A 21363-nucleotide genomic window follows, 5' to 3' on the forward strand; every position below is an offset into this window, starting at 1 on the left:
GGAGTCCGGCCGCTCCCTCTTCTCAGTGAGGCCTTTAAATAAATTGGTTTTTTGGAATGCCTGATACTTTTGTACTGACCGCTGCTTTTAATGGATTTTATTGGTTTTAGTAATTGCACTGATTGTAATGATGTACACATGTGGATATTGTTGTGCACCGCCCAGAGCCCTTCGGGGATGGGGCGGTCTACAAATCCAAATAATAAATAAATAAATAAATAAATAAATAAATAAATAAATAAAGTGGGATTTTCTGCAAGATCTGTTAATTACAAGGGGAAATTAAGCAATCAATAGAACCAGGGTGTTTAATTTTGACTGGATCGTGTCCAGAATTTTCCAAAGAATCAAGTATTCCTCTTCCAGTTATTCACACAGGTGCCAAGTTCATGCGATATCTTCCTTCAAAAGCAAACATTACACCTAAATGACAACTTGCTACCCCATTTAAAACTGTGCCTCCTAAAACTGACCGACCATTTTAACTGGGACACAAAAGGTTGGATGTGACTCATCTGTTCTTCTAATGAGGGCACCAGGCATTCCTCTATCCCTGATGGAACAGACTCTTCGGCATGGTTGACAGACCAGATTCTTGGGATCCAAAATTTCATGTGCATTGTGGGATACAGTGCAGAGAAATCCAATGTTTGGTGTTGGCCACGCAGCTTTCCTGTCTATTTTAGACCAGCACCGTGACATGGTACGAACGCCTCGTGAGTGAATTGTCTAGGGGCAGATGGGTTACATCTTGAAATAAGGTTGATGTTAGGGAGTGGAAAAAACTTGGAGTTTGCAAAAATTCTTCTGAGACAAGGAGCGGACAAGCACAATTTGACATGGTCAGCAAGATTTTTGGAATGTTTTGCCTGGGGGAAAGAACAAGGGCACTGTGTTCTGTAAATAAGAACATTAGAACATTGTCTTGCTTCCCAGAAGACAAGCGAGTGCCACTGATATTGGCCAGAGTGAGATTTGTTTTTGCCTATGGGTCAAAGCCTTCTAATTGAACCTGCTTATATTCTCCAAACGGTTTGTCTACCGGATCTTGAAAAGAGTGCTGATTTGGCCCAATATGTGTGGAAGAAATATGACCGATTAGAATTAAAAACATAACTTCCTAGGTCAGTGATGGTGAACCTTTTTGAGACCGAGTGCCCAAATTGCAACCCAAAACCCACTTATTTATTGCAAAGTGCCAACCCGGCAATTTAACCTGAATACTGAGGTTTTAGTTTAGAAAAAATGGTTGGCTCCAAGGCGTGAGTTACTCGGGAGTAAGCTTGGTGGTAGTCGGTGGCTTTGCTTTGAAACAACCGTGCAACTCTTCAAACGGATGGATCACAACCCTAGGAGGGTTTACTCAGAAGCAAACCCCATTGCCAGCAACTGAGCTTACTCCCAGGTAAAGGATCACACTTTAGTTCTTCGCATGAAAATCAGTGGGGTTTAACAGCGCTTATCAGGGTTACCTACACTGCTTCCCCAAAACTAGGTCTTAGGTTTAATGCTAATAATCGAGCAAAGCGGCCCAGGCCAGCCTAGATGTGGGGGGGGGGGCACTCTGTTTGCGCGTGCCCACAGAGAGAGCTCTGAGTGCCACCTCTGGCACCCGTGCCATAGGTTCGCCACCACTGTCCTAGGTTTTCTCATGCTTTCTCAATGAAGGACTATGGTTCTACTGTGATCTCAGAATAGGTAATTATGGATATCTGTGCTTTCAAGACCTAGAATCATTTATTGGCTTTTAAACAGAATGAGAATGTGTTGAATGCAAAGCAGAACAGCAGGTCCAATTTAATTGTTATTTCTATGTTAACTGGGTACTTCTCTTTGTTTGCATACTTCTTCCTGTGCTTCCCTGTGGCCTTTTATTTGCTTTTTAATCCACCACTTAATCTGTTTCAGCTAAAACTATGAAGACTGCGTCTTTCCTACCAGTCCGGCATTTGCCTATTGAGAAGACATGATAGAGGCTTGTAAAATTATGCATGGGGTGAAGAGAGCTGGCCAAGTTTTCTCCCTCTCCCAAAATACTAGAACTGAAGGGCATCCAGTGAAGCTAAAAGGCGGCAGATTCAGGACAGACAAATGGAAATATTTCTTCACACAGCGAGTGATGAAAATGTAGAATTTGCTGCCAGTGGATGTAGTGATGGCCACAGGCACAGATGGCTTTAGAAGGTTCATGGAGGTTATGACTAAAGGGGACCTCCACGTTCACCTCTGGATCCCAGGGCCACAGGGCAACATCAGGGGAAGGCCTCTACGCACTGTTGTTAGACCTCCAGGGGGAACGGGTTGGCCACTTTGTGAGACAGGATGCTGGACTAGATGGACCACTGGCCCGATCCAGCAGGGCCTCATAAGGACCTCACTTTCAAGCATCAGCACAAATAAACTGCAAATGTTGCCTGACAAGGTTCTAGTACCTTATTTTTCAGATAAGTTCAGTCTTAGGAAAAAAAAGTTTGTGTATTGGGGCCCAAAACAGGCTGGTGCAGTTTTTGTGCACCTCCAGGAAGTGTGTGGAGGCAAACAAAGATAGTTAGCATGGAGCATTCCTGGATCAGATAACACCCACGGTGGCTCTAGCGTGAACTATGTGCGAACCAGAATCTTCCATGCTGCTGAAAGGGGTTCTGGGCAGTGGTGGGATCCAAAAATTTTAGTAACAGGTTCCCATGGTGGGGGGATTCAAACTGTGGCGTAGCGCCAATGGGGCTGGGCGGGGCATGACGGGGGCGTGGCTGGGCATTCCGGGGGCGGGGCATTCCTGGGCGGGGCTGTGGCAGGGACGCAGCCTCTGCGCCGGTTCTTGGGCGGGAAACGAATGCACGCAGGCGCAGGCTGCCACGCACGTCGGTGCACCTCCTGCTAGACTGCTTCAAGTTCTGCGCGCTACTGCTGAGAGGAGGGGCATAACTAAAGCAAAAATCACGTGGCAAAATCACCCATTAGTAACCCCCTCTCGGCACACACGAATAATTAGTAACCTACTCTCGGGAACCTGTGAGAACCTGCTGGATCCCACCTCTGGTTCTGGGGCATGCTCTCCGTTCACACAGGGCATGGCTAGGCTGGCGGGAACAAAAGCGACGCATCCTAGGAACAACCCTGGAAAAATGACGTTGCAAGTTGACATGATCAGTGACTTCTAGGTCAAAAGGACCATCGAATAAAGGCGGCGCCAATAAGGAACATGAGAACTGCCAAGAAGAATTCATTTCTCTCTCTCTCTCTCTGTAGTAATCTGCTAACAGAGTAATAGGCATTCAGCTGGTATTTATGCAGGGTGTTGATATTAGAATGGAAAAAGATTTTTCTATGAAAGACAAACAGAAAAAAATGTTGACGGATGAGTAACTAGCTGGACAGGGGAGATACTCGTCTTCTTCTCCCATGTTTTGCCACAAGGGGACGAGCGTCAAAGAAGTGCAAAGAGCCGGAGAGATGGCAGCATGAAGTAGCCTGATCTTGTCAGATCTCAGGTAGGGTTGGTACTCGGATGGGAGGCCACCAAGGAAGACTCTGCAGAGGAAGGCAATGGCAAACTGCCTCTGCTTCTCACTTGCCTTGAAAGCCCCTTGCTGGGGGATGCCATGAGTCAACTGTGACTTGACAGTACTTTACACACACATATTAGCACAACGTGCACAGTTGAGGGACTCTTGATGAAGCACACTGATGGACCACCCACTGATGATGGAATGATAGGATCAAACAATAGGTATATAAAGCTAAAACGGGGGGGGGGGGGTTTGCAAGGAAGAGCTGATGAAGCTTCCATCTTAAGAGCTTACGGCTCTGGCCCCAGCCTGGTGGAACACTCTCCCACCAGCTGTCCGGGGCCTGCGGGGCCTTACTGAATTCCGCAGGGCCTGTAAGACGGAGTTGTTCCGCCGGGCCTTTGGAGGGACCAGCCGCTGATGGTGCCCCCCCCCCCCCCGGTCCTTTACATCTGGGCCTCTTGCCATCTTGGGACTTGCCACTCCTCCCTCCTGAGAGAGGATTTAAAAAAAAAACACGGGGTTGCTGGACGCCACTTCTATTCATAATAATTAGTTGTCATGTTTAAACTTTATTTTTATCGCTGCTTTTAAAGGTTTTAGCTGTTTTATTTTTATATGTGACTGTCTCGTTGTACACCGCCCAGAGCCCTTCGGGGATGGGGCGGTATAAAAGTTGAATGAATGAATGAATGAATGAATGAATGAATGAATGAATGAATGAAAGACAAAACCTTTAGGATGGCATGTGGGTAACGGGGCCTGACCGTCTGTCCTTTCCCCTAATGCTGCTCTGTGCAATGTTCTGGCGAGCACTGCTTGCTTCAGAGAAAGGGTCCAGGCTGTTTGCCCCAGTAGAACAAACAAGTCCCACTTGAGATGTCCCTGGGCGACCAGAGGCCGGTACGTTTGGATGGCACAAGGGCCCCTGGTCTGTTGCTTCATTGGCATGTAGGGATGGAGTTAAGCAGCACAAGGGATTGCGGAGCAGGGGAGAAAAAGGGAAGGAAGTCACACCCACGTCCTGTGGCCTGCCGTGACCCATCCTATGGGTTGCACATGGTCAGCCACGTCCCTAACTACTATACTTTCTTCAAAGGTTCCTTGCCGTAAACTGGCTAACTTTTGTGTAGGAGACGATTCAAAGTTCATGTTTGGGGAGATCTACAAGGTGGCGTAGGAGGTTAAGAGCTCGTGTATCTAATCTGGAGGAACCGGGTTTGATTCCCCGCTCTGCCGCCTGAGCTGTGGAGGCTTATCTGGGGAATTCAGATTAACCTGGGCACTCCCACACACGCCAGCTGGGTGACCTTGGGCTAGTCCAGGGGCAGGGAACCTGCGGCTCGAGAGCCGCATGCGGCTCTTTTGCCCTTGCACTGACTCCATGAGCCAAGCCGCCGGCCCCATCCTTGCCCGCCCTGCAGGCAGCAGGGCAGGCACATCCATGCGCTTCTCAGAATGAGCGGAGTAAAAGGTAAAAAAACCCCAATATATATAGTGTTATCTTTATTTTAAATGTCAAAAATTATTTGCGGCTCCAAATGTTTTCTTTTCCCGTGGAAAATGGGTCCAAATGGCTCTTTGAGTGTTAAAGGTTCCCTACCCCTGGGCTAGTCACAGCTTCTCGGAGCTCTCTCAGCCCCCCCCCCCCACCTCCCAGGGTGTTTGTTGTGAGGGGGGAAGGGCAAGGAGATTGCAAGCCCCTTTGAGTCTCCTACAGGAGAGAAAGGGGGATATAAATCCAAACTCTTCTTCTTCTTCTAACCTTTAAAATGGTTGTGGTGTGAGTTTACTCACTCTTCATCACAGAACACTGTATAGACAAACATCAAGGGTGCGTCCTATCACTCTGCCCAGCTCACAATAAACACAAGAAGATCTCTAATTCTGGAGGTTCTTCCGCCCATATAAAAGGCTCTTGTGTTGGCGAAAGCCCAAGACATCAGGCAAAGGTCCTACTGTTAGCTGAGCAGCGTAGTAGGATACAGCTCACTCTATAGACAGCAGGGAGGGAAGCTTGCTCAGAGGAGGCTAGTTATGTAATTGAGGACTAGCAACAAATATTGCAAAGTTTGGCTTAGGAGGGTTATGAAGAAGAAGAAGAAGAGTTTGGATTCTCTCCTGCAGGAGACTCAAAGGGGCTGACAATCTCCTTTCCCTTCCCCCCTCACAACAAACACCCTGCGAGGTGGGCGGGGCTGAGAGAGCTCTGAGAAGCTGTGACTAGCCCAAGGTCACCCAGCTGGCGTGTGTGGGAGTGCACAGGCTAATCTGAATTCCCCAGATAAGCCTCCACAGCTCAGGTGGCAGAGCTGGGAATCAAACCCGGTTCCTCCAGGTTAGAGGAATTAGATACACGAGCTCTTAACCTCCTACGCCACTGCTGCTCCTTCAAGGTCTGACTCCTTTGACCGTGCTTGGGATTGGGTGTTTCTACCATTGCAGTGGCATTTCACAAAACACCATGCATGTATTAAATGGACGTCGTGCTGGGATGGATCTTGTTCAGCCAACTGCAAGGTGTGTGGGAGAATGCCCTACCAATAGCTGTTAAACCTGCCCATTTTGGAATCAGTCTCTAGAGCAGGGGTCTGCAACCTGCGGCTCTCCGGATGTTCATGAACTACAATTCCCATCAGCCCCTGCCAGCATGGAATGTGCTGGAATGGCCCATGCTGGCAGGGGCTGATGGAAATTGTAGTTCATGAACATCCGGAGAGCCGCAGGTTGCAGACCCCTGCTCTAGAGGAAAGAAAAAGAAATTTAATCACCGTTTCTTGAAACCTTCCTGCCTAATTGTTTTTAGGAGTGCTGAGCAACATTTTTAACTGTTGAAGGAAACAGAAATTAAGTGTTTGTTAATTAATTTGATTTCAAAAGATTCTGACTTAAGACAGAAGTTTATCTAACAATCATTGCCAAGATCTTTTTTTTAAAAAACAATTAAGTCACATCTGACTTACAGTGACCCCTAGTTGGGCTTTCAAGGCGAGAGATGTTCAGAGCTGGTTGGCCTGAGTTTGTATTCTTTGGAGGTCTTCCATCCAAATACTAGCCAGAGCCAACCCTGCTTAGCTTCTGAGGAGCAGCAGTGGCGTAGGAGGATAAGAGCTCGTGTATCTAATCTGGAGGTACCGGGTTTGATTCCCCGCTCTGCCACCTGAGCTGTGGAGGCTTATCTGGGGAATTCAGATTAGCCTGGGCACTCCCACACACGCCAGCTGGGTGACCTTGGGCTAGTCACAGCTTCTCGGAGCTCTCCCAGCCCCACCTACCTCACACGGTGTTTGATGTGAGGGGGGAAGGGCAAGGAGATTGTCAGCCCCTTTGAGTCTCCTGCAGGAGAGAAAGGGGGGATATAAATCCAAATTCTTCTCTCTTCTTCTTAACTTTCAAGGTCCAGCCCAGAGCTACTGCATGCTGCAAACTAATATTTTGATGCAAAAAGCCACTGGCGTGGATCTTGTGCTACGTGAGCATAGCCACAGCCTCGTGGAACTTTCTAACCTTCAACTGACTGCTACGCCTTCCGAAAACCTGCGCTCAGTAGTGGTCTCCAACAAACAACATGGAGGTTAAACTGAGAGGGGGAAATTGCTCTTACTTCTTCTGCCGCTGGAAGTGCCTTTCGTTAGCAAAAAGCAAAGTTAGGATCGGTGCTGTAAATACCGACACAAAAGAATTGCAGTTACAGAGATTGACTTCCAGTTCAAGGATACTAAAATGCCGCCGAGACAAAAAGGTGCTCTGGAGGAACCTGACGTGAGCAGCGCGGTGCACATTTTGTCTGCTGACAATACCCTGACTTCGGCAGGAACTCAGATACCCTGAAGAACTGCCACCAGCCACAGCTCATGTTACTCGAGGAGAAGGAACCTATGTCGGATTCAGTGTTAGGCTGTTTTATACGATTGTTATCTTTTTTGGACTTGAATTCTGCCAACGTGATGTTAAGAAGAAGAGGAGGGAGGGGAGGGAGAGGAAGGGGTGGCATGCAAGGGAGGGGGAGGGAGACTCAAAGGGGCTTACCCTTTGAGGTAGGTGGGGCTGAGAGAGCTCAGAAGAACTGTAACTAGCCCAAGGTTACCCAGCTGGAATGCACAGTCTATCCAGAGGCGGAGTGAGGGGAAACTAAGCCCGGGTCGCGCGTGTGCCCTGCACCCCTGCCGCATTGCCCCCACCCTGGAACATCTTTGCCACGCCCCCTCCACGGCCTGGCCATGCCTCAGCTGCGGCTTCACCCAGGGCGTCCCCCCCCCCGTGGGTGCAATGCCACTGGGCTAATCTGAATTCCCCAGATAAGCCTCCAGAGCTCCAGCAGCTCCAGCGGGGAATCAAACCGGTCCTCCAGATTAGCCTGCTCTTAACCCCTGCGCCACTGCTGCCCCATCAAGAAGGCATAAAGGCAGGATAACATCCACCTAATTTTGCAATTAGTTCTCCTTTCCCATATGCCACTGGGATAGCTATAATGGAATTAAACACGGGGAAAGCAGGGGCAATATAAACTAATTTTGTTACCTTGAAAATCTGTGGAAACCACTTATGAGATTTCTAGAATGTGGCAGCAAACCAGGTTTAGTATTTCTCTTCCTGAGAATGTAAGTACTGCCCTGGCCCCTGCCTGGTGGAAAGCTCTTCCTCCAGCAGTTAGGGCCCTGCGGGACCTTGGGGAGTTCCGCAGGGCCTGTAAAACTGAGCTGCTCCACCGGGCTTTTGGGGGGACCGGCCGCTGATTCCGCCCCTCTCATTGCCCTGTTTACTGGTTGTGCACCTGACCATCTGGCAGCCCCCTCCCAGAATTTGTCCACTCCCAGGTTTTGATCACTGGGGTGTGATGCCAGACGCCCTTTATTATTAATTATTAATTATTTATTGTAGGATGCTGCTGCTATAGTTTTAAGCTTTTGTATTTTAACTGGGGTTATTCGATTTGTTTGATTATGGTTGTTGTTGTTTTGTTGTACACCGCCCTGAGCCCTTTGGGGGTAGGGCGGTTTATCAAATCGAATCAATAATAATAATAATAATAATAATAATAATAATAATAATAATAATAATAATAATAATAAGAAGAAGAAGAAGAAGAGGAAGAGGAAGAGGAAGAGGAAGAAGAAGAAGAAGAGGAGGAAGAAGAGGAAGAGGGCAGGTGCTGAATCCATTATGGGCATTTGGCTTCAGAAAGGGCAAAACTAAAGAATCTGAACACAATTCTGTACAGTTTTCACTGCTTTAGAGTGAAACTCTAGAGTGAAACTACCACTGTTTCCCTCCCCCCCCCACCCAGAAGAGTCAAGCCCCCAGCTAGCAACAATTACAATGAGAAAATTAAAATGCAATGAAGAAACTACAGACAATGCAAACAATCCAGTGTTGGAGCACAGATGCAAAAGAGCAACCCTTTGGAAAACCCTAAGTCTTCTTGTCATAGTGAAAAATGCTGCATAAGATGGGATCAAAGGCTGTCCCTTTTCTGGAACACCTTCCAACAGCGGCCTCAAGTCCTTCCCCCTCCAAGTTCACCTCCCAGGGTTAGTAGGACCTCCCCTCCCCCCCCACCCCAGGGAGCACTCCATGCAGCACAAAAACGTGCTGTCGGGGCAAAGGCTGATTCCGCATGGGCCAAAAACAGCAGTGTGAAAACGGTGTGAAAACAGTGTAAAAGGGTTTAAAACGGTGTAAAAGAGTTTATACTGTTTTCGCACCATTTTCACACCACTGTTTTTGGCCCATGTGGAATCAGCCAAAGTTTTGCCAGTCTCCCTAAGTGACTGAAAGCATCTTCCATTCACATGGGCAGGGATTAAATCCCACCCCAGAATATATACACAATTGTATCCAATTCTTTACGTATTATTTGATTCCATTGGTTTTAGTCTTTTCTACCTAACTTCCATTCTTAACCCGCCCACTCGCCAAAAAAGATTACTCATTAAGGCTCCCTCTTCCCCCTAACACCCAGATTAGGGGGAAAAAACAAAGGGGAAACTTAAAAACAGGGACTGTAATTTTCAGAAGTGAGTGGGAGGGTGAGTCAACGTGTTATTCTGATTCATGAAGGATTCAAATTATAAAGCAATGGCGAATTTAAAGAGGACCTGGTCAAGTGCTCTTTATCTTACAATTGTTGTAAGATAAGTTGTCTAAATACCTTACAACAGTTACAAAAACGTTACCAGAGCATGACGGGTATCTTCAGTAGCAACCCATAGCCTGGATCCCCCTAAGTCAGACCTGGGCATTATATGGCCCGCGGGCCACATCCGGCCTGCCGGATTACCCTGACTGGCCCCCCTGCCGTGCTGGGGAGTGAGGCGTCTTTGAAAGCCCCGAAGAAGCCGGTTGCCTTGGCTGCTGGCTTCTGCGGGGCTTTCAAAAGTGCCTCGCCCCCCTGCCTTTTGGCCCGGCCCTCCACAATATTTTCTGTTTCTTATGCAGCTCCGTTGAAAAAATAATTACCCACCCCTGCCCTAAGTTATTGTTTTTTTTAAATCTGATTTAATTTCATCCAGCAGCAATCACGTATAGAGGCAACACCCTTCTTAGTTTGGACAATGGCCTCAGAAGGGTGTAACAGATGTGGTAAATCAGGACACTAGCTAGAAACAGAGGCCCCTTCCGCATGGGCCAAATTCAGCGCTGTGCAAATGGTGTAAACAACACCGGTGTCGCCCCGATCCGTTCGCACAGCCGGACCTCCCATCGACAGCAAGCACATTGGCAGGGCTGCGAGACTTTGCATGACGGTGGGCCTTTTTGTTGTTGTTGGCCGCTCATTTCTGCCTAGCTACACAGGAATGCACACATGTAACCCCACAGCATTGACATTCCGTGAGACCCCGATACGACCCTGTACGCCTGCGTACCTGCACAGACGTGAACCGGAAATGTTTAAAAACCGCAAGCGCGGCTGGAGCAGAAGTGCCTCTTGCAGAGCACCATTTTTGGAAAGAATTGCTAGAGTGTTGAAGCTTTGTTACAGCAATGGAGGCTGTGCAAAGTTTTCTCCCCAAACGGTGTTTTTACCATCCTTAAAACGCTGTTTTGGGCCCATGAGGAAGGGGCCAGAGATGCACCTCTGCTCAATAACCTCCCTGGCCAACCTCACTTGTCATTGGCTAACAGCCCCCTGGGGGCAGTGCTGAAAGAGCTTGGGGGAGCAGCGTGGCCTTGTGCTGGCACGTTTGCCCTACCCCAGGGAACTTACCCTATAAGAGGAGGCAGACATGCTGGTGGGCAACTGCTCCCCAACTCTGAAACCCAGAAGTTTGGGTCACCACATAAGTGTGCCGGCATCCCAATTAGACTCCAGCTGGGGCGGGGGGCTGAGGTGTTCCACGGAACTGACGTTAGTCAGCTTCCTCCTGGGGTTTAGGGCTGGGCTTGCAACCCCCTGGTCCTTGGACTTATGCCATCCTTTCAAACCCCCCCCCCAACTCCATTCTCCATTTTTCACTCCCCGCACTGCCGTAAAGCCCTCTTGGAAGCAATGGGCTATGAATGAGGCTGCCCAATGCTTTCATTAGATGAAAAACCACCAGTTTCACTACTGACCACTTAATTTTGTGCTGCAGTACTTAAAACAAGCTGCACCTTGCTAGGTTAAAATGTAAGCAAAATGCTTTAGCATTCCAGAATGTCAGCAAGGTTATGTTAAGTTTTGTAAGATGTTCATGTAATTTTTAATCTTGTATTTGCAATTTTTTGCAGAAGCTTTTGTTGGCGATTGACCATAATAATAAAATTTGATTTGATATGTGTTTCTGGAATAAATATATTTAACAGACCTCTCTTTAAACACACACCTGACGAAAGAGCTTGCAAAAAGTTTGAGGAAAGAATGTTGGAAGAGTCATCTGTTACATGGGGGCTTTATAAGAACTTCCCCAACTCTGTCTGTCCTCCACCTCTCATTGCTTCTGTTTCAAGAAGCTAACATTCCCCAACTGTCTTTAAACCCAGTGCATGCTCAAACTTTCACAAGACGAATCTTGCGAAAATTCGGCATTGTTATTCTGCATGTAAAGATTTCTGGGGGAGCAAGCAGAAGGTGTGTCAATTGCTCCAGCAATGGAATGGTGTGTTTAGGGCAACAGCACCAACAGCTGTCTCCTTGCTATTTGCTCCCCCGACCACCATCAAAGCTACCACCTCAATTCGTGAATTGGAACATTGTGAGATGCAACATTAGGGTTTTCACGTTAATGCTATGCTCATACATTCAGTCTGTTACATGCAAGAATCCCTCCTCCAGCTGGAAACATGGTCTGCAGTGGGGAACATTTCTACATTCACTGAAGAGGGTAATTGAATCTAATTACATGGGGGGTGTTTGGGATGGCAAAATAAAGTGGATCTGAAATGTCGTCTGCTCTGATTTTAGGGGTGTCCCGTGAGCTTTTTAAAATGCTGAAGTATGGAAATATGAACAACACAGAATGAACGGAAAAGAACACAAACACAAGTCTAAAGGGAAGTAATGGAAGACTCAGAAAAAAGTTATCAGGGTTTGATTTTTCTGAAAACATAACCATGTAGTAAGCAGCAGCACTTGTCACTAATGTCTGCATATCTGCGATTCTGCTTTGATTTTAAAAAATCTGATTTTTGAAAATAAATACACCTTAAAATAAGCCTTCGGTCACCAAATCACAACTTGAGGATCTTGCCCTTCCCTGCAAAGGCAGCAGATTAAGCAGCCGTTGCTCTATCCTTCCTCTGGCCCTCTGCCCACCCCTAAGTGTCTAATCCCACCCCTCCAGCTCCTGTGGAGCAGTAAAACCCGAGTCCCGGCTGCTGAAGCAGAGGGATAAAGACAGTGAGCCCCAGGGTCAGAGGAGGAAGGGGAGCCCAGAGAGAGCTCTTTGTACATGCATGACAGAAAACAAACATACCGATTTATGAGGCTGTGAAAGACAGTTCTTTTAGGACACTTTCATTTGAGTGCAGATGAGATTGACTCAAAGGACACATTCAAGACAATCAGCAGGAAAACCAAAGCGATGCCTCCCCTCCTTTGCCTCCCTCATTTTTTTTATCCTTGGAAGGCAAATGAGTGAAAAGGGGATCAGCGTCGCGTCGCTTACTGGCTCTGTTTCATTTACTGAATAGAGAACAACCGCTTTGAATGATGTCACTAAAATGGCTCAGGGGCAACAGTGGAATATAAAATTTGGGGAAAAACAAATGAACAGCATCTCATTTAGTTGACAATCCACAGAAGATGCGCTGTTCTCTCTCTCTCTTACACAGACACACAACCAACCTACTCCCCAAATTTAATAATTTAGTGTCCCGAGTACCTAATATACCTCCAAGTGTCACCTAACATTTTTATAAGAATATTTTTTAACTCCGTGCTACAAACTAGCATCTTCTATACCTTGTCTCACAGAGAGATAGAACCTCAATGTTGAATTAATCCACAGCCACTTCCTGGACTTCCTTTGAAGTGAAAAAAGGAAACCAGGAAAAAATGACAAAATTGGAAGGTTTGAGTTTTGAAAAAAACTGATGGGAGGAGGAGAATCTCTAGGTGACCCAAGCACTTAAAAAGGCTGTGATAGTCCAAGGGATTCCAGAGAGGCAGGCGTTTTACCTGCGGTGGCCATTTTGGAAAAATCGGAAGTCTGGATTTTTTTTTTTTAAACCCAATTTGTGGGGGAGAATTCTTAGGGGTCACTGAGCAGAACACATTTAAAGTTGCTCAGGTCAAGGGACTCCAGAGATACTGGTGGTTTGATCTGCGGCAGCCATTTTAATATCAGGACTTATTTTCTACAGCAGGAGCACACTGCTTTCACTTCTGCTGCACAACACAGAGCCACATTTTTATCTTTTGGCGGGACAGAGCATAGGTGGCTACATGAAGCTTGAGATCCCAAAGGTATGAGGATGGTAAGGAGAGGCACTTTCCTGTCAGAAGGAGCCTTCCTCTGAGGCAAAAGGCTCCAGCATGCTGATTCCTACATCCATGATGTGCAAAAGGCTGTCCTCAAAAATGCTCATTAGATAGTGTGATTTCCTTAGTTCTGAGCATTGTCAGAATGGTAGGTCAGGAGAGGTACATGTTTACTGAGTAACTGGTGTTGTTTTGTAAACTACTTCCGGCAGGTTTCTTGAGAGGCCACATACACACAGCATGGTGTAGTAGTTAGGAGTGGCAGACACTAATCTGGAGAACCGAGTTTGACTCCTCACTCCTCCACATGGATGGCGGAGTCTTATTTGGCGAACCAGATTTGTTTCCCTGCTCCTCCGCATGAAGTCACCCTAGGCCAGTCACAGTTTTTCACAACTCTCTCAACCCCCACCCTACCTCACAAGCAGAGGTGGGATCCAGCAGGTTCTCACCAGTTCCCGAGAGTGGGTTACTAATTATTTGTGTGTGCCGAGAGGGGGTTACTAATTGGGTCCGCTTTTCCGTCTCCATGCCCTCGCCTCCCCAAGAGGCATCCTGCCTTTGAACGTGAAGGTTCCATATAGCAATTGCGACTAATAATGTAACTCCCTGAACTAGGTTAATCCCTTTCAGGTACTGCAATTAATTGATTCTCAGCCTTTCGTACCTTTTATCTCACCAGTCTCTATCAAAGAACCTGTGTGTTTCACCATTGCTGTGTTCAGATTTGTGAGTTGGGGTATTTTCTATAATGTGATGATGATTTAGAAATGACTTGGTGCAAAAAAATTTGGGGGGGTCGTGGTGGGGTGGCTGCCCATGGGGGGGGGGAGCATCCAACACAGGTTTTGCCCAGGGCTCAGGTTTGCCTAGGTACACCTCTGCCCCCTTTGCTGAGGGGGGGCTGGCGAGGGAACCTGTTGCTAAAATTTTTGGATCCCACCACTGCTCACAAGGTACCTTTTTGTGGGGGAGGGGATTGTAAGCTGCTCTGAGACTCCTTGCAGTAGGGAAAAGCAGAGTATCAAAACCTACCCTTCTTCTTTTACTCTTTTACATGAGTAAATAAAAATAAATAGCACTGACATCCATTTAGACCGCACATGCTGTTGCAGCTTAGTGATGCACAAGCTCAGCCTTGGGTTCCTGAACGGGGCTACATGCAGAACTCCCATCTGCGTGCACAGCTCCCAGTCTGGCAGCAGAACATACATCAGGCCAGGGGTGTTTTTTAGCCTCCTCTGATATCAAATGGAATCAGGACAAGCTAACTTCCTCAAGACTGTGCTCAGCATGCCTGGAAAAGAAAAAGGAGCCGGAGAGTCTGATTTCAAAAGGGATCTTGTGTTTGCTCCAAAGTGCGGCCAATGGAGTGGTGGAGCAGGATCCCTCTGCGGTCAACGTAGCCCCCCAAATTCTGCTCTTGGAAGCCAAGAGACGCTCCAGAAAAGTGTGGGTGTTGGTAGGGGGAAGAAGGGATCTGTGACAGGAAGGGGTAAATTAGCAAAATCAGTATGGCGCCCCTGTTTGATTGCATCAAGATTATCCTCCTATGGAGGAGTCCGACTGCTCCCTAGGGGAGGGTTTTAAAGGAAACGATTCTCCGGGTGCCTTTATTATGAAATCACCGCTGTTTTAATGAAACGTAGCATGTTTTAATGTTGGAGTTTTATGGGCTGTTGTTGTTTTATTTGTATGGTTTGCCCCTAACTTGTTTGTATTAATTTTGTTGTACACCACCTGGAGCCCCTCGAGGATAGGGCGGTATAAAAATCGAAATAATAAATAAATTAATAATAAAATGGCTTTCTGCTTCACCAGCAAAAGTACCCTCTGGCCAGCATGACGTATATTTTGAGCCAACTCATTTAAGCTGCGCTTAGAAGATTATGGACTGCGTTCCTAAACAGGATATTTTGCTTTCATTGTTTCACTGTCATGCAAAATTAACAAGATTTTGTAGGGGGTGGGAAGATGAGAGACAACTTACCTAGTTGGTATTTTGAGTAACAACTGGACACTTGGCCAGAGCTGCATAATCGCCTCTTGTCCCGGTTTCTTATATTCATATTGGTGGGCTTGCATTGTATTCTCCTTTTCTTGTTCATTCTTTTAGGGACCTCGGTAGGGCTGTCATCAAAAGTGACCCGTTTGCTCGATTTCCTGCTACCTTGTTCGATGTTCAGCCCTTTAACCAAGCTGGAATGTTTAACTCCACTAGACGTCTCTGTTTTCTTTTCACACCTGTTGGACACATTTTGTCTCGAAGAATGGGACCTTAAAGTACAACGCCTTCTCTCCTGAACATAGCTAAGACTAGTATTACGATCAAGAGACTCCGGAGTACAAACAGCAGGATTGTTATGAAATGAACGTTGGTCTTTGCTGGGATTGAGTTTCTTCAGAAATATTCTGCAGTCTTTAAAGGGTTTGCCATTCCATACCCCGTCACCAAATTCTCCAGGGATCTGTGCTTTTTCACTATTTTGCTGGTTAAAGTACGTCAACTGTGCACTTGGTTTGCAATTATTTATTAAATCAGGCTGTGTGCTGAGGTCAGGAAATTGTGTCTTCTGTTGAAGATAAGTATCTCTCATTTCTGTTTCAGTTGACGACATGTTTCTGTGGGATTCCACCAGAACTGCAGGTGATTTGGTTTCTACGGTATCATTTCCCTTGCACATGCCCAGAGCATCATTAATTTTTCTACTTCTATCAGCAAAACACTGGCTTTGGCAGAAAAACCGCAAGTTTCTTTTTTTAGATTTCCAGTTACCCATTCCATAATTATATATTTTTTTCACTTGTTTCCATCGATCATGCTGCAAATTCTCAAGTTCTGTTCTTAATTTAGCTAATGTAAAATTAGGCTTCCTGTTGAAGACTCGAGACCTGACCATTTTATTCAAAATTTGCAATTGTCCTGCAGATTTTGAAGGTGTAGATAGTGCAAACTTTTTAAAGTGCTTTCTGCAAGGATTAGAATTACAATCAGATTGTCTCGTTCCCATTTTAAACTGCCTTGTACTAATCACTTCAAAAGGATCGCGGGCATTTGCCTTTCTCACTAGTGACAGTGACTGTGTTTCCGTTGTTTGCATAAACCACGTACACAGTTCATCTATACTACATTTTTTCTGGAAAAGCATTTTTATAGGCGAGTTTTCAAGCTGTAAAATGCAGGAGTCCAAGGAGTTTGATACTTCAACACTACAATCTTGCTCAATAGGACACCCTTCTTCATACAGGCATTTCCCAAAATCTTCTCCGTTGACATGCAACCAAGTGTTTGTCATATGTTCGTATCGACTGTTCAGTTCTTTTAACAAGGAATCATTAGAAATCGACGGATCCCACCATCGAAGGGAAGAATTGGATGAAACAATGGGATCCGGTGAAGTTTCACTGAAAGACCTCCGCTTATGATTCTCAGAACCTCTGTTTGCTTTTCTTGAATTCTCATTTACTGAGGTATCTTTGGGTGGCTCGCCCGCATTTGAGTCGCATTCCAATTTTTGATCTTTACCATTTTTCAAACAGCACTTATATGATTTCGGTAGAAAGGCACTCTGACAAGATAATGAGCTAGAAGATGCTAGCGACTCTAAAAAAGGCATCGACGGTTGTCTCTCTCTAAGGGATTGTCTCAAAGGAGTTTCAGGCCTCTTGGAGGCTACTGCAGTTTCACTGTGCAAACAACCCTCCTGCGCATCATTTGGAACATTTTTTCTATCATCCCTCGTATTGCACTCGTTGGGATCCTCCTCCGGTGCTACACTTTTTTCTAACACAGTGTCTTGCTCTAAAGGCGGCAGGCGGCTGCTGATGCTCACTTGTCTTTCCTGAGATGAAATCTGATTAACAGTCACGGATATGCCAGATATTTTGACTTTTGCTGGCCGACCAGGTTTCCTAGTCACATTTAAAGGCTTCTGGTTTGGTCTGACAATGTTGCTGCAGTGGGACGGCAGCATTAGGCTGCTCTCCAAAGGCCTCACATATTCATACCCTGTTGCACAGGTCTTATTTTCAGAAATTAAATTTTGCATAGCTTTGTTTTTTGGCAAACCATTTCTGGCCTGTAAGTTTGGCTTTGCTTGAGCAGACTCGCTTGCAGCATCGCCGTTGCCAGGAGGACTCGGAACCACACTGACCACGTTGAGGTTACCTTCAGAAACACATCTCTTAATCCTTCGTGATCTTCCAAAGACAACTGTTACAGTAATATTTTTGTTAATATTTTCCTCTTCTGGTAATTCTGCATTTGAATTGGAACCTTTCCCAGCACTAATGGAATCACTTGGATGGTTGGCATTTTCAGCCGCATCCGTCTTAGGCTTTGGAGGTCGCCCTATCGGCCGTTTAACTTGTTTCACAACTTGAGGACCTATTTTTTTGGGTCTACCAGGTCTTCTTTTCAGGCAGGATTCATTGTTGCTTTGTTCCACAGTCTCTTCACCTGATTTGTTCTCATTGGGATTCGTTTTATTAGTAATTATTGCAGGCAGAGGAGAATCCACTTCATTTTTATGACTATTCTCACAGACGCATTCCACAGCGGAAAGATCTTTAGTACGATCTTGTATTTCTGATTGTTTTTCTGAAATTACATTCTCCCTCTGGACAGCATAAAGATCAATGTTTAATTTAGCAGAATCGTGTACTGAAGTTAAAGTGTATTTGACTCCTTCGCTACTGTTAATCTCTGAAAGAAACATAAGTTTTACAGGACTAGTGTATTTTATAACCGGTGAACCATCCCCAGCATTAGAACCTGTTTGAAGGTTTTCGTTATTGGAAGTCGATACAGATGAACCAAAAGATGACGATTTTAGAATACTTTTACATCCTTGGTCAATTATTTCTTTTTCTTTAATGGGCACACAGTCCTTGGTATGATTGCTACTTGGCACGCGAGCCTGCGATAGCACATACTGACTCTTGCTTCCAGTTTCATTCATGCTAATAAGAAAACCAGATTTAGGACTGTTAGCATTATGCTTCTGAATATCTTTCAGTTTGCTGGATATTTTATATCCGCTGAACAATGGAGTTTTAGTCTTCTGAGCAATGTTTATTTTATCTTCCAAACGTTCTACCACCACATGCAGATTTGTGTTCTGTACGATCTTATTTATATCTTCGTTGCTGTATGTTGTTGCCTGAAAATCTTTCAACATTTTCTGTCTTTCTACATAATCAGGAGGTTTTTTTGCCTTTGAGGGCTTGGAAAACAAAAAATTATTTGTTACATACACAGAGCACCACACAGGGGGAATAATGTTGTTATGTTTGGTCCCTTCCAATATACTGTTATCCTCTCCCTTTACATGGACCCGATCTGTATGACCTTCAGCTGCACAATCTCCATGCATTTCAACCAAGCTGATATGGGGTGTTGTGGAGTCATTTGTTGAAAGTGCCACAAAACCAGAACTGGTTTCTAAATTGTTATGAGGTAGCCCTAGTGACTCTTCTTGACAATGCACCAAAGACTTTGATGTAATGGGAGAAAATAGCTTGTCTTTATTTTCATGATTTTGTAAACCGGTATCTTTTAGCACAGGATGATTGTCAGTTGGTGATGATAGCCTGTTTTTTTTTGTAGGCGTTTTCATCTTCTTTTCTGAACCTGCCTTTCTCCTTATCAAGGTTTCCTCGAGACTAGCAAGTTCTCTCTTGATCTGCAAAGACTGCCGTCGAGACAATGAGGAATCAGGGGAATTATGCATTGCAAACAAGGTTTCTTGTCGTTTGCAAAATCTGGTTTGGACAATTTTGTTTTCTACTTCTGTGTCATGTTGGCTCAACAGCTCCGTAAAATTATAATCATTTGTCTTAGCATTGCGTAAGAGAGATGCTATAAACTTTTGCAGTTTAGTGTCAGCTTCGGTTTTCCCATTGCTCTTCAACAATTTGGCAGGGTTTGCTATATCAGTAGTTTCTATCAATTTTAATTTCTTATTAATGCGATCCATTAAGTCTTGAAAGGCCGCTACATTTTCAACTTTTTCAAGCTTATCGGAATTTATAAGGCGATTTTCTCGATTGACAGGCAGAAAAGTGTCCTCTGAGTTATCGGGTGCTTCGGCAAAGCGTATTTTATCTTTAGGTTCACACACAGAGCAACTTCTTTCAGCTGGCAAGAGGGATGGAGGCTGTTTAGAACTGGTTTCAATTTGGTTATCTAAAGCTAAAGAACCTGCAAGTGATTCTTCCAAAGAATCATATTCCTCTGCTTCCACAGGGGATAAGGAAGGCGGTGAAGGGCTGCGGCCTCTTCTAGCTTTGGTTGTCTTTTGCTTGGCTGAACGAAGATGCGCACAAAGCGCTACTCTTGCAGGGTGGCTGCTAAACTGCCGTGACTGTTTGGGGCAGCACCTATGAACATTGCGAGGCGGAGTAATCCCTTTGTTCAACACAGAGTCAAAATATCTGGCAGCTACATATTGGCACGAGAAAGAATCTGAGTCATCCGCGCAGGCAGAAAGAGGTGGTAAAAAAGAATTTGGTCTTTGATTTTGTAAACAGCACCTTGGCATGAACATGCAGCAGCTGCAGCTGCCAACAGGATTGTGTAGATCATCTTCAGATGTTTCAGAATATATAACACGTGATAGCTGGCAATGGCAAATTAAACTGATATTCTGTCCTTGGATTAAAAATTGCAACATAGCTAGAATCTGATGGCCATGATACAGACACAACGACTCCAAAACTCTGTTTAAAGCAGACTTTCCTCTTTCCAATTTAGTTGTTTCCTCTGAGTTTGCACCAGCTGCTGTACTTGAACTGAAAACAAAAAAGCAGATCAAAACAAAAAGTAAATTACAGTAAAGCTCGGCACATTATGATCAATGACTAATTATCTTAAGGTAACAAAATCATTTGGAAATTTTATTACAGAGATGTTACACTCCCAGAGAGATTTGGCTATGCAGTAAGTAGAAAACATGTACAAATGAGCTACTATGTGGTATGCTAAATGATATCACCGTTAAGTGAGAAAAATACAGCATGGCTACCAAAAAGCATCAGCAAGAGGTTTTCTCAGCTAAATATATGCATTTAGTTGCACCTTGTGCTCCATAGTCTAACTATAGAACTTGTATCACTGTGAATGGATAATATTTTGTTCATTTAAATAAACGAACATACCATGGCTATGTTCATAAGTATATTTTTAGCCATATGACAATGACACTGAACTCCACAGGAATTTGAGCCGATGCATACATGGTAAATTTTCTACATAAATACCATTTCTTTACAAGAAACTGCATGTTCCCTGTGAAGGCATTTAATATGTGATCAAATATAGGTATAATATATCATTGCTGCTTTGTGCCTAAATGTATGTGCAGCAAAACACATACATTTGTATTCATCACATCAGAAGGTGCACATGGTTTCCTGTGTGAGAGTGATACCTTTACTGGTGAAAAAGCTGTGACTTCCAGGGAAATCTATTTAAGAAAAGGTGAATTAAATATTAAATATTTTTAAGCTAACACAGGGCAGTTACAGGATCTGAAGAGCAATACCTTTTATGTCTTGTGTTTTGTCTGTAATAAGCCTGTAATACTCTCGCTACAGGGGCTCACATGGGGCTCAATAATTCCCGTTCTTTTTCTAATCAGTGTTCTAGAACACTGCAAATTGGCCTCATTGATATCAATTTTTAAAAGCTTGTTTTAAAGGAGGCTGGGATGTATTAGAATTACTTACTTCAAACTAGTAGTCCATTGCAGAACCCTTTACTACAGATTAACGTTTCTTTTAAAAACTGTATTCCACAGAAGCCCATTTTTTGTCTGCTCAGATGCAAGGATGGTCTCCCCCTTCTAATAGCAGAGATATTCCTTTCCTGGAACAAAGTGTTCCTTTTCATTTCAAACATCAAGGTATCCCCTGTGAACGTTTTAGGGAGTTTGGGTGCCATCTTAAACACAG

General features: G+C 45.0%; 1 protein-coding gene across 4 annotated transcripts in view; it reads right to left on the bottom strand.

The window, feature by feature from the left end:
• The window catches only part of LCORL (ligand dependent nuclear receptor corepressor like), an 88095-nt gene that overhangs the window by 2011 nt on the left and 64721 nt on the right, over positions 1-21363 (bottom strand). For 3 of the 4 annotated variants that reach the window (XM_048509089.1, XM_048509091.1, XM_048509090.1), the window contains one exon: positions 15401-20202. The exons of the other annotated variant lie outside the window; for it this stretch is intronic. In XM_048509089.1, coding sequence (XP_048365046.1) covers positions 15401-20202 — 4802 coding nt within the window. The remainder of the gene's footprint in view (positions 1-15400; positions 20203-21363) is intronic. 4 annotated transcript variants of the gene reach the window in all.

Source organism: Sphaerodactylus townsendi, linkage group LG10 (assembly GCF_021028975.2).
Source record: "Sphaerodactylus townsendi isolate TG3544 linkage group LG10, MPM_Stown_v2.3, whole genome shotgun sequence".
Taxonomy (NCBI): Eukaryota; Metazoa; Chordata; class Lepidosauria; order Squamata; family Sphaerodactylidae; genus Sphaerodactylus; species Sphaerodactylus townsendi.